At 43.1% G+C, this 13,188-nt stretch overlaps 1 protein-coding gene across 1 annotated transcript; it reads left to right on the forward strand.

Annotated features, from left to right (window-relative positions):
• Positions 1-1,376: 1,376 nt before the first annotated feature.
• On the forward strand, positions 1,377-12,691 carry CDH26 (cadherin 26). The gene is made up of 15 exons (XM_017815211.1): positions 1,377-1,409; positions 3,280-3,357; positions 3,442-3,564; positions 4,016-4,177; positions 5,380-5,527; positions 6,109-6,275; positions 6,440-6,568; positions 7,668-7,853; positions 8,016-8,284; positions 8,413-8,555; positions 8,724-8,957; positions 9,428-9,655; positions 10,251-10,375; positions 11,726-11,809; positions 12,491-12,691. Exons 1-15 carry the CDS (start codon positions 1,377-1,379, stop codon positions 12,689-12,691), a joined length of 2,310 nt encoding a protein of 769 aa, XP_017670700.1.
• The last annotated feature ends 497 nt before the right edge of the window (positions 12,692-13,188 follow it).

A 13,188-nucleotide genomic window follows, 5' to 3' on the forward strand; every position in this document is an offset into this window, starting at 1 on the left:
TGTTAAGGTGCAAATAATAGGAAAAACTTACTTCATGACATCCATATCTTTTTTTAAATGCACTAATGAGTAAGTTTAACATTTTCTGTTACAACCTGCAGGACACAGAACATGATCCAAAGAGCAGCCATGGGTGGATTCATGCAGAGAATCACATTCTGATATTTCTAATATCCATGGATATGTATAACTTAATTTCACACACTGTTCATATGTTCAGCTGAGATTCATCAAGAGGAAAATGAAGGGAGAGAGATCGAAAGGGGGAAAAATGGCATTACCCGTTGCTTAAAAATCCCTTTGCATTGCTGTTCCTGTAATCTTTATATTAAGCTTTACAAAACCCCACTGGGACATACCACACAAGAATTGTACAAGCAGAACAGTCTTGCTATTTGAGATTTTCCTGATGTCTGGCCCATCCAGTCCTGCACTGCTGGTTAAGCCTGTTACAGGTATCTGTGAGTCTCAGAAGATCCCTGCCTGCCTTCCTCCCCACACTCACTGCTGCTCAAAACACTGGGGCTTATTTGACACATATTTTTTCTTGCCTGAACAGCAGATCAGTTCTTTTCTAAGTCTTCCTTTCACACCTTCCAGAATATTATATCTTTTCCAGTTCTAAAAGAGAATACACATTATGCCCAGTAAAAGCAACACAGGAGAATAGAAAATGCTGTAAGAGCTATTTCCAAAGCCAGGACTTTCCCCATACTCTCTGCCAGTCTCTGTCTTCTTTCTACGTGATTTTACAAGGCTTAGTTTTTAATTTCCTGCTTCTTTTTGTAGTTTTATGTGGAAGGTGTTTTTCACCCCCTGGGTGGGAAGTTCAGCCTCAGGTACACAGCTTCACCCTGGTGTGATGGCTTTTCAGCACAACAGGACACTGGTGGTGGTTATCTCAGCTTTCAAATAAGCTGCTCTTGTTTGAAAATCTGAGGTCACAGAAACTCCTGGGAGTGGCAGATAAAACCAGCTGCCATTGAATATAAAGCTCCTGTTTACTCTCTGCAGATAACTGAGAAGTTCTTAGGAAATGGCAAAATAAGACACGTGTTTACCTTTATTGCAGCCATGGCCCATTTATTGGGTGTGGAAGTGGCAGCTGCAAACTGACTGAAGGGAACCAACACCACGGGAGGATTGAGCTTTTCTTTTGGTCCAGTTTTACAGAAACAACAATTCATCTTCTTTCACCTTGTGGGACGAGGCGGAAACACTCCCAGGCCTCTGGGGCAGCTCCCGGGGCTGGTTTAAAAGCTTTGGGCTGTGGGAGCCGTCACACAACGTGCCACGGACCCGGCTCTGCTGCACCTGGGTGCTCCCACCTCCCACAGCACGACCTTCCCAGGCTCCCCGTGGTCCCACTGCTCCCCATGGAGCTGCTCCTCATCCTGCTGCTCCTGCAGGTGGGTGTGGGTGGGGGTATGGGGAGGGATCTGGGTGCATGGGGGGTATGGAGCGAGGATGGAGCCAGGACCTTGTCAGGGTGCAACGGGATGGGCAGAAAATGGACACTGAACATTCCATCTAATAATGAGGAAGGACTTCCCTGTGTGGGTGACAGCATTGGAACAGGCTGCCCAGAGAGGTGATGGAGTCTTCTTTCCTGGAGGTACTCTGGACACAATCCTGAGTAAGCAGCAAGCCTGACAGAGTTCCAGCAGCATTTGGACGATGCTCTCAGGCACGTGGTGTGATTCTTGAGGATGGTCCTTTGCAGGGATAAGAGTTGGACTTGATGATCCTTGTGGGTCCCTTCCAACTCAGCATATTCTGTGATTCTGTGAATGTGCTTGAGGGGACCTGCTTAACAAGGAGGCTGAACTAGATGACCTCCAGTGGTTCCTTCCAACCTTAACCACTCTGTGTGATTGGGATTCTCTTTGTCCTCGTGTGGTGCCTCCAAGACAGGCGGCTGCTCTGTCCCAGGAACTGGGTTCAGGTCTCCAGGGGGGGGTTTCCAGGGGTGGGGACCCTCTGCTCCTCCTGCTTTGGCTGCCAGAGCACTCACAGCTGGCTGAGCACACTGGTGCCCAGTGGTGACCCTGCTGTGTTAATCATCCCTCCAGCAATTCAGTGGCATTTCCATGAGTCTTTCTGTGGGTTTTGTGGTCCTGTCCTGGGTTGTTCCTTTCTAGCAGTGCCTGTGGCCGGAATGGATAAAGCACTGCCCTGAGCCATTGCTGTGCAGGAGCACACAGAGGAGGGGGAGAAACCATAAAATACACACTTAAAACTTCCAAAATATTTAAAAGTGCTGCATGTCCCCAAAGGGTAAAACAGCTTCTTCAGGGGTTCCAGCAGAGCTGAACCAGGAGCAAAGCTAATAAAGATGACTTGCAAGGGCAGAGTTAAAGCCTTGCCTGCTGTTTTTACATCACAGAGCTTTTCCCTGGGTATACAACAGCTTCTGAGTAACTCCAAGGCATTACTGGTGATCCCTGCTTCTTGGCAGGTGTATAACCATGGCAAGTTTAGAAGTATTTTGTTTCTTCAGAAGTAAGTCATGAGGTAAAGGCCTGATCTTCACCCAAGTCTGGGCAGGCAGAGACCTGTTCCATTTTTGGAAACAATTGATGGGATAAGTCATAAACCCCAAGAGTTCTGAAGAAAAGGAGAAGTGTCCAAGTTACCTGTGAGCTAAGGGCATTAGTGTAATTTGAGCATGGTCATAGTCCTTTGAGATGAAAGACTGCCAGGATAAAGTATTTGAAGCTGGTGCAGGAAGCTTGTGCTTATGAAAGGGCAAATCCTGCTGATGTGGGTGTAATCACCATTCTCACTAATTTATTTTACTCATCTGGATCAGAGACTTCTATGCAGTGTTCACCTTCTGGTAAATCAGCTGGTTGGAACAGCTTGAGTCACATCTGAGACCCTGAAATACTCCCCAGACTTAACTCTTTTTCCCAGAATTAGGTTTATGTCCTGTCAATACCAGACAACTTCTAAAGGAGCCCAAGACACAGAGACAGGGTTATTAAAAAGTAGAGATACTGGGTTTGAGAAAAGCCATAGAGATGATGCCATGGACTGGTGTCTGCACGGATGAAGTGATTTTATGTTTCTGGCACTGGCCTCACCTGACCAGAGGAATTACATCCCAGCTCTCATGGGATTCATTTGGAATGGGATAGATGCCATTTGTGGAGTTTCCAGGGTTAGATACAATTCAATACAATACTGTCAAAACTGGATCAATATGTTTCTGTGAAGGCAAACTCCTCCTACATGACATATCAGTGTTTCTCACAATCACTTTTCTTTTCTCACAAGGTTACTGCTGCCAACAGTTTTTCTCATGAAATTGAAAATTTCAGTTTAGGACAAGCCACCCGAGGGAAGAGCATTCAGGTTTGTGGTCAATATTATATAATAACAGCCACACAATGGCTGATGGGTGAACAGGGGCACTGAACACACTTCTTTATCCAACAGTGGGTGGGTTCTTATGAGCTGGACAGTCTGCATCCTCTCCAGCGCACAAAAAGGACCTGGGTTATCACCACCATTGATGTTCAAGAGGAGGACAAAGGACCATTCCCCAAATATGCTGGACAGGTACAACCTCTTAGGAAAAATTCTTCTTGAATAGTCATTACTTACTCAGCACAGGTTGTACAATAAAATACCACAGGGAGCAGAGGGCAAGAATTGTGCATTAAACGGCAACTTTTTAGAAAGCTGCCTTGTTCAAAGTTGTCTGATTTACACAGAGTTGGGTAGAACTGGGAAGTGGCAGGGGTGTACTGCTCCTTCCCATGGGAAGCTGCAGGGACGCTCAGGGGAAAGAACATTATGGAAAGGAAGGGGTGAGAGGATCATGGCCCAGAGCTGTGCAGAGTGGTGGTGCTGCAGCCCAGAAAGCTGTTGGGCTGGGTGAGACCAAGCCTGCAAGCAAGGCCCATCTGCAAAGAGAAGGTGGGCACAAAGAGGACTGGGCCTAAGTATTTTATATTTCTGTTCCATCCTCCCTGCTCACATTGCCTTGTTCTACTTCTCTTTTCAAAAGCTGTTCAATAAAAAATCATTTAATACGTCACTAAAATATTTAATCAGTGGACCTGGGGTAGATGAACCTCCAGAGGTTGGATTGTTTTCCATAGAAGATGATGTGAATGGACACGTGTATGTACATCGCACCATCGACAGGGAGAAGACCCCAGTTTTTCTGGTAATGCACTTTAAACTGTTTGCAAAGGTTAATTGATTTTTCATGACTAAATCCTTCACAAGAATAAGACACACCTGTGTTAATATTGTGTGTTTTTATAACCTCCTTTTCTTATCTTGAACCTATAAATAAGTGCTAAATTGATTGGCTCAGCAGAGACCAGTAACCTCCTCATCACTCATGATTCTAAATCTCTTTTTTTGAACATACATAAATATCCATACACTTCTTTTCTGTTTTCTTTTTGGTATGACCCTTGATCATAACCTAAAACTTTAGAGGCTGTCCTGAAATTCAAAGTATGTTACAGCTATATGGCCAGAACACTGAGTTTTAAACACAGAACCTCCTGATCAGGAGGATGGAAACAAAAAAAATCTAAATAATCCTGGAGGAGCTGCAAAGATGCATTGCTGTAACTTTACATAAGAGGAAGCATATGTTTCTCCTTAAAAAGCAGAAAAGTGTTCATAAGCAGTAACTGTAATGAAAGAAATGTGGTAGTGTGATGAATGAAATATGTGAATGTGGGTTTGTTTTCCTCTTGCAAAAAAATTTTTCAGTTGTGATCTCCTTATGTTTATTCTGTGGCGATTCCTATTTGTGTCTCTGTGCATTAACTGTACCCAAATCATAGCTTTTCAGGTGGTTTTCAGTGCAAGGTCTTGCCTTTCATAATGAAAAGATAAATTCTGGAGAGCTTTGTAATCCCCCTCACTGCACAAGACTGTTCCAGGGCTGGGTTTTAAAGCAGAACTAAGTTTAGCAAAGGAGGATTCAGCCTTCAGAGCTGAATCCCCTGCACATCCATGGATATGGAGCCAAAATACCCTAGAAATGCAGCAGAAGAAAACCGAATGCACTCCTTAAATAAATACTGAAGAACTGGGAAGCAAAGGTGAAAACCTTCTTCTGTCTGGCCCCGAGGATATTTATGTATTTTATATTAGGCAGCCATTTTCAATAATCCAGATTCTGCTCCTGAAAAAAATCATCTTCTTTTACTTTAAAAAGTGTTCTTTGATGCCCAGGATGATCATTATGAATCTGCTACCTTTGTAAGGTGAAATAATGACTTAAGCATGTACCTGAAAGCCCAAAATTTGACTGAAGCAGCTTCAAAATTGCAAGTTTTTTGTTCTGTTTGATATCTAAATGGTGCTGTTCAGCCCATTCTGATATCTGGGTTGCTGTACCTGTAGATACGTTTTGATATTGAGGACAGAGAGACTGGGGAGCCGTTGGACCGCCCTTTATTCTTCAAGATAAACATCGAAGATATTAATGACAATGCACCTGAGTTTTCCAAGGAGGAATATAGCATTACAATAGGAGAGGACCACAGGAAAGGTAAGTTCTTTCCAAACAAGGGGTACTGCTCCCTTCTTAATTCCTTCATTGTTTTTATCCCTTTCTTACTAAATCTGTTCTTCTCCCTGCTTTTACTTAAACACTCCTGGATTTAGGGACTGCCTCTGTGTTTTACCCTCGTGTCTGATTAACCTCAGTGTACATTAGCATAATGTTGGAGACATTCTGGAAAAACTCCCAAGGTATTTCTTCTTATCTACAAGCCAAGATGTTGGCAGGTTGATCTGAACTGTGGATCTGGAACCTGCACATGCCCTTTGCTTCACAGAAGGTGGTCAGACACTGTTAAGAAATACAAAGACTTAGCCTGGGTGTGTAGTGGGCATGGTGTCAACTCCTCAGAAGTTGGCATAAGAAAACTAATAAATGTTTTTTATAAAATAAAATCAGGAGTGTGGCACTAAGTGAGGCGGATTTGCCAATCAAATGAAATAGCAGGGGCCAGAGTCTTTTCAGGGATAACCATCCTAGGCCTTGTGTGTTTAAGAGCCTGCACACAGGCCTGAAAAACTCCATGCTGAGATTAAACACTTTTTTAATATCTGGATTTTTCTTCCTAGATGAGCCAGTTTTCCAAGTCACAGCCTTGGACAAAGATGAAGTCGGCACTGCGAATTCCCAGGTGTCCTATTCTATAAGTATGCAAATGCCCACTCCAGATGGATTCACATTTAGTATTGATCCTAGCACAGGATCAATACTTCTGTCAAGATGCCTGGATTATCAGGTGATGTATATTTGGCAGTTTCTCATAATTTAATGCATGATATGTGTTTATTACACCATTACCAGGTATAAGGAGAAGTCACATCCAGCTTTGTAGCTGTGACTGGCAAAATGTGGGAACTGCTTCTGCACTGATTTTGGAATCTCCTTGTTTCTGTTTTTCAGACTGCCAACTCTTTCAAACTTTTGGTTAAAGCCAGTGACCAGGGAAGTCCCCAGCTGTCATCTACTGCAACAGTGAATGTAGCTGTTGAAGATGCAAACAACCACCTCCCCGTGTTTACTAGTGACAGTGTAAGGAAAAACATCATTCCTTCACTGAGCCTTTCTAAATACATTTCAGTCCTTCAAACTGCTAAATGCACTCAGCAGTGGAAATGGGAACTCTCAGACACTTGCAGCATTAGGCCAAAACATGTGCAAATAAGATTTATGTGTCAGAAGAAATATCGCTTAAAATGTGGGCAGTACAAACTTCCAGTTTTCTCTGTGTGGCACCAGAAGGTTTTGTCTCACTGGTAGCAGAAGGAAGGTGACAGACTAGCTTAGTCTAACATCTGGGAAGGTTAGGTGCTGGTTGTCCAGAGAAGTGGTGGATTCCCCATCTCTGGAAGTGCTCAAGACCAGGTTGGGGCTTTGAACAACCTGGTCTAGTGGAAGGTGTCCCTGCCCATGGCCAGGGATGGGAACTAGATGGCATTTTAAGTCCCTTTCAACTCAAACCATTCTATAATTACAATCTACTCTATTTTACAATGCACTAAATTAACTATCCCAGCCAAAACCAGCCCTTGCATGCAGAGTGCTGAGTCATGGCAAGCCCTGGTATGTGTAAATATTTGGAGTTGTAGATGGTAAGAATGGATTCCAGGTTACAACAGTGTGTACAAAGTCACCTACAAAAGCAAACGTGTTCATCGGCGTGTTACCATAGTAGGTCTCCTACCCTCAGAGTGCTGTTTGGAAGACCCGAGGGAACAAAATTAAATAACCTGCAAAAACAAGAAGTCTGTGCTTCATCAGCATTAACTCCAATCTAGTAAAATTCTGAGCCTTCTCACAGCTGTGATTTGTTCCCTCTGAGTACATGGATCATCCTTCACTGCATTCTGAAAAATTCTGATGCAAGGACAGTGCTGTTTATAAGGCAAGAGTCTGAACTTTCAGCTCTCAACCAGTGACCAATTTATATTAAGAAATAAAGATGAACAAATTGCATTTTATTACGATCTCATCACTCCTTAGGTGATTTCATTGGCATTTCTCAGCCTGTCTTTGGAGTCCTAGTTAGGCAAGCTGGTGGCAACATTGCACCATCAAAAGCTTAAGCCATTGTGAAGAGATTACCCAAAATAAGTAAATAAATATCCATATTTTCTTGTTTTCCTCCCAGTATCAGCTACAGGTTTCAGCAGGACAAGAACATCCAGCTGTATTACGGCTCCAAGTGCAAGATAAAGACTCTCCCAACACTCCAGCTTGGAGAGCAAAATATAGAGTAGCAAAGGGCAATGAGAAGGAACAGTTTGCCATTGAGACAGATCCAGACACAAATGAGGGCATTTTGAGTATTATCAAGGTAAGGAGCAGTGACATGGCAACATGTAGTGTGGCCAGTCTGATTATGAGACCAGTAACTCAGTGTTTTAGCTGAGCCTCACCTCTGAGTTCCAGGTAACCTGCAGTGAGTGCCAAGCCAAAGGTGAGAAATGCTGATCACACTTTTGTCTGTGGTTTTCAGCCTCTCAACTATGAAAGTGACTCTGAGATGAGACTTGTCATTTCTGTAGCAAATGAAGAACCTTTCTTCTGGTGTAAAAACGGCATTGTGATGACCTCAAACCTGGAATCCACCAACACAGCGGTGAACATCAAGGTCATACGGTCACAACGTGCTCCTAAGTTCCATCCTCCTCTACTTATTGTCCAAAAAGAAGATTCAATGAAGCCTGGGAGGGTATTTAGAAAGTATTCTGCCACATATCCAGATGATGTGCCAACTAAGATAAAGTAAGTGGAGATGTTCTAATTCTCAGAATAAGAAAAAGTTTAGGAATTTAAAGAGGTTTTCAAGTTTAGTTTGGTACCCAAAATCCATTGAAAAATCAAAACTTGTAATTTTCCCCTTTCCTGTTCAGATATGAACTAGCCCATGACCCAGATGGTTGGCTGAGTGTGGATGAGAATTCTGGAGTTCTTACTGTGGCAAAAGACTTTGATGAAGAATCCCCTTTTGTGAACAACAGCCTGTACACCATTATTGTTCAAGCTACCGCTCAGGGTAAGCAGCCAGTCAGAAAACAGCCCAGCAGTATTTGGATAATACTGCTGATGTTTAAAACTTGTGTTATGTGTGACTAGCAAGATAAACCAGAGAGACCCTGCCAATGAATGGTGTTTGTCAGTGCCCAGTTGTGAGGGTTTTTCTGTTTCCTTTGCTCCTGTCCAGGCTTTCCACCACAGACTGGCACTGGCACAATCCTGCTTTACTTGGCTGACATTAATGACCGTATGCCATCATTACTGGCTCCCTCTTTGGATGTGTGTGACAAAGAAAAAGGGACACCTCTCATTGTACAGGCTAAACCTGCTCTGGGCCATGCACATTGGGGGCCATTTACATTTGAGCTGGATGAGGACTCGGAAGATGTGAAGCGTAATTGGACTTTAGGAAGGAACTTTGGTGAGTTCTTTCTTTCATGTCCCTCATGAGAAGTCTGTTGCCAGTTGTGTACCCTCTGTTACTTCACTGCCTCTTACCTTTATAGTTTGTCACTGATGAGTTTCAATGAGACTGAAAGGATGTGGAAGAGCAGCTTTCAAAATATGAAGTTGCAGCTTTGAAAAAAAATTACGTTAGTCTTTCTCTCTGCTGAGGACAGGACCAGAAGCAATGAGCAGAAAGGGGGGTAGGAAGCTGAGGAACTACTTCTACATTTGATTAATTACCTAATGAATTCTGAGGTTATCAGGGCAGCCGTGCCAGAATGCAGCAAGGCTGGGACAGTTCTCTGCCCAGAAGGGTCAGTGAGGTGATAAAGTATCTTAAGTTGGGGTGCAAATGAGTTTCCCTTTGATTATCGACAGAAGGGACTGTAGAATATCAGACTTCTTTCTGTGAGTCTTGAAATAATTTGCTTGTGTTCTTTTCAGGGCAGTCAGTTGAACTTTTGATGTTAAGAAGCCTCCCACAAGGCAGCTACTTGGTGCCCATCATTATTCAGGACAGGCAAGGGTTTTCTACAAGGCAGAAGCAGCACATTAGGCTCTGCTTTTGTCCAGATGGACATACATGTAAAGATTCACCAGTTCCACAAGCAGTGGTGGGGCTTGGAGGCAGTGCCATTGCAATAATACTGATGGCTTTCTTATTAATACTGGGTAAGTAACTTAGGAGTGCAGATTATCTGTCATCTGCCCATTGGGTCTCATGCAATTACAGCTCATGAACTAAAATCTACTAAAATTATGATTATAGATTGTCTAGATGGTGACTGGAAAATACAAATTGTCATTAAGCTGAACTCTATAGTAAAACAAAGTGAATACTCTTGTTTACATTGAATAAAATTCAATACTTGATTTTTTGACATTAACTGTGTACTGCCAAACTGGGATTAATGAATTCCTCTCGTGGGGTTACACTTGTTCTAGAGCTGTAGCAGTTCATATTGGTTAATGCTGGAGAGATGAACTATGGATTCTTTATGAAGGCAAAGGAATGGATTATCTGAGCACTATTGCTCTGGTTACCTGGGTGACCTATTCTGTCTGCTGCTCAGTGCAGTGCTCTGTGCCAACAGCAGCTTGCCCGTTTGTAGCAGGCTCCCTGCTCCAGCCAAGCATTCCCTCTGCACTGCTGGAGATTCCTGAGGGAGCTCCTTTGGCACTGGGCTGTGTCCCTCACCAATCCATGTGTTGAGCCATACCCATCTGTCCACAATGCCCATTTCCTTTCCCTTCCTTGTTTACACAGTTTCCAACATTCTGCTTTGCCGGTGTCTCGGGTCAGGGGCTAGAAGCAAAGCTGTTGTTCCACCTCAGGAAGGTCAACAGACTTTAATCAGCTATAATGAAGAGAGAAGAAGTTCTTTTCCTGAGGTAAGTGCAAAAGCATATATTCACATTACCCCACCAGTGCTGTGTGGCTGAACCTGCAACTAATCATCTCTGAAATTATGTTTCCTCTGGTTTTGGAATTGAGCAAAATAAAGGGGTTTTGCCACTAAGCATATCTGGGGAGTGGTGTTCTGCATGGACTGGATAATGCCACTCTGGGGACAGACTTATTACCACTCCTGCCATTTTTCAGTATCAGCAGGACCTTCCCAGGTGCCTCATCCTGCTGGTGAATCCAGTAGATGGGAAGCACAGTATCTCTTGTCACACTAACACACACACATAGCAGTGTGTTCAACGAGGGACTAAATGGAAGTGAAAAATGGAATAGTCTGCAAAAGTGTGATCCTTCCCAGCTCAGTTCAGTTCCTTATTAACACCAGCCCTCTCCCTGTGTGCAGGCTAAACTGGATATTGCACAACATGCTGCTCCAACACCTGTGTCTGTGGAGGCTGGAAAAGAAGGGATTGCTGAGGTAACTGCCTGGTTCCTGATGTAAATGCCCTTTTTCATACCACAGACATTGGTATCCCAAGAATGAGGTCTGGTATTATTAACAGTAGGAAGAGTAATACAATGTCATTCAATTAGAAAATAAGGAAGTGTAATTTCTTCCAAAATTCTTATCACAGTACCTGAATTGATATGCACAAAATTTTATTCTGTCAAAAACATGCTGGTCAACAGCTTCTACCTAACATACTGTAAAAGTGTGGGCAGGATTTATGAGTATTTTTGTGACTGCAAGATGTACTTCTGGGGTTTGAAGACTTCTGAGTTTTTTACTGTGGATTTTTGTATTATATTATCTTTTTATTGTAAAGAATACCAGAAAGAAAATTATGATCTACATCAGTAGGTGATTGCCATGTGTTTTGTTTATAAGTACATAGGGATCACAAAGAGACTCTAAGAACAATCTGTGTCTTACAGCAGGCAAAAAAAATGTAAAATAGTCTTTTTTATATATGTGAGAACCCAATTCCTCAATCCTTAAGATCATAGTTAGGAGCTAGGATTCCCCATGTGATTTGAGGTGATGTTTGGTGCCATTAATGAAAAGGAAATTATAAATTTAGAGGAAGAAAGAGGTTTAATGCTGACATTAAACTTTCAGGAAGAATGCTGACAGTTGGTGACTCCATGTATGCATGGAGACTGTATTCACAAGGAGAAACAGTTCCTGAACAGAATAAGCTGCAATTTAACTGAAGAAGGCAGCACAAGAGGTGCAGCAGAGAGAAAGATAATTGAACTTATTTGCATCTGAAAAAAATATTAGGAGGTGATTTTATGCAGATCAAACCTCAGATCCTGTGTCTGTCTTCCAGAACTGCCTTTTCACTGATTACGAGATATTCCAAGCAAGACACCTGGGTTACCTCATACAGAGAGTGGAAAAAACACTGGGTTGGGTAAGAAATGAATGTTGAACTCCTCCTGTGTCAGGTTGGCTTTTAAGCATAGGAGAAAAGGCTTTCTAACCTGGACAGCTGCCATGGCTTCAGCTGCTCTCAGCCCACACCTCAGAAGCATCGAAAGCAAGGGATATATTTGATGGGAAAACATTCAAGGCTCTTCCTTGTTGAAAATATCTTGTGTCTCAGACTTCTGGCTCCTTCTGGCTGGTCACCAGCAGTTACTGCAAGGCTGGGATCCATCACCTTTAAAAGCTCTTTAGGATGGAGAAGTGGGGCTAAAATGCTTTCTCTGGCAGGGTTAAAGTTTGGTTGCCTGCTCTTGCACTTCTGTGCCATCAGGGAAATTCTAATTCCTCTTGCCATGCCCTGTGTGAGCCCTGCATGCTCACAGACCTGCCCTTCATGCCCCCATGCCGTGGCAGTCAGGTTCCCTTGGCAGCTCTCTGGTGCAGGGCAGATCCAATGCCCTTTTCTGCCTCGTTTGTACCCTGGGGGAAGTTCAGGCTCTGGAGCTTATTCAGCTGAGAGTTTTGTAAAACTTTTCCTTGTCAGAGGAAGGGTCATACTCTTCTCTGTAACTTCCTGGCTTACCTGTCTGATTTGCATGCCATGAATTCCTTTAATTTTTAGAAGGGAGCTTCTGTGATGACGTGCCTTGTTTGTTCCCTTCTTTAGAAACTGTATTACCAAACCACACTAGAAGATTCCAGGGACATTGATGAACCTTGCAGATACTCTGAGGAAGGAGAACTAGAGCAAAGTGACTCCCCCTGCTCTATCTCCATTGGCAGTGAAGACCTGCCTGATGATTTTTTGAACACTCTGGGACCAGGGTTTTCTGCTCTGGAAGAAATCTGTCAGAAGAGATCTACATAATTCAATTAATTTTAGAATAATGTGACTACTTCATGGTGTTGCAAAGGCTTCTGGCAGGAGCACCGACAATTTCAGAAAAAAGAACCATCTGTCCTTGAAAAGCTTTGCAGTGTGTTTGCACCACGAGGACCTGGCCTTTTATTCCTCCTGCCTGCACTGTCTGCACAAGGGCAGCCAAGAATGTGACATGTCTGGAGGGTTCACTCTACTCTGCATATTTGTGCAGACTTGCACAAATAGAAGATCTGCTATTAAGGATCCTGAATTTAGTATGCAAAGGAAAAAAAAAACAGATCTACTAGTTTTGAAATTCCAGCCAAAGTCCCATATGGAAATAAGCCAGTTTTGAACAGAGAAGGCAATTACCTGTTGGGGCAGTAATATAGTCCTTTCTCCAGTAAGGAGTTCTCTTCTAAATCCAAGATTAATTTTTGCACAGTGCCATGTGGATCTGACTTGACTTTTCTATCTATATGACACTGAAACTTCGAGGAGAA

The sequence above is a fragment of the Lepidothrix coronata genome, unplaced genomic scaffold (genome assembly GCF_001604755.1).
Source record: "Lepidothrix coronata isolate B3197 unplaced genomic scaffold, Lepidothrix_coronata-1.0 Scaffold49, whole genome shotgun sequence".
Classification (NCBI taxonomy): domain Eukaryota; kingdom Metazoa; phylum Chordata; class Aves; order Passeriformes; family Pipridae; genus Lepidothrix; species Lepidothrix coronata.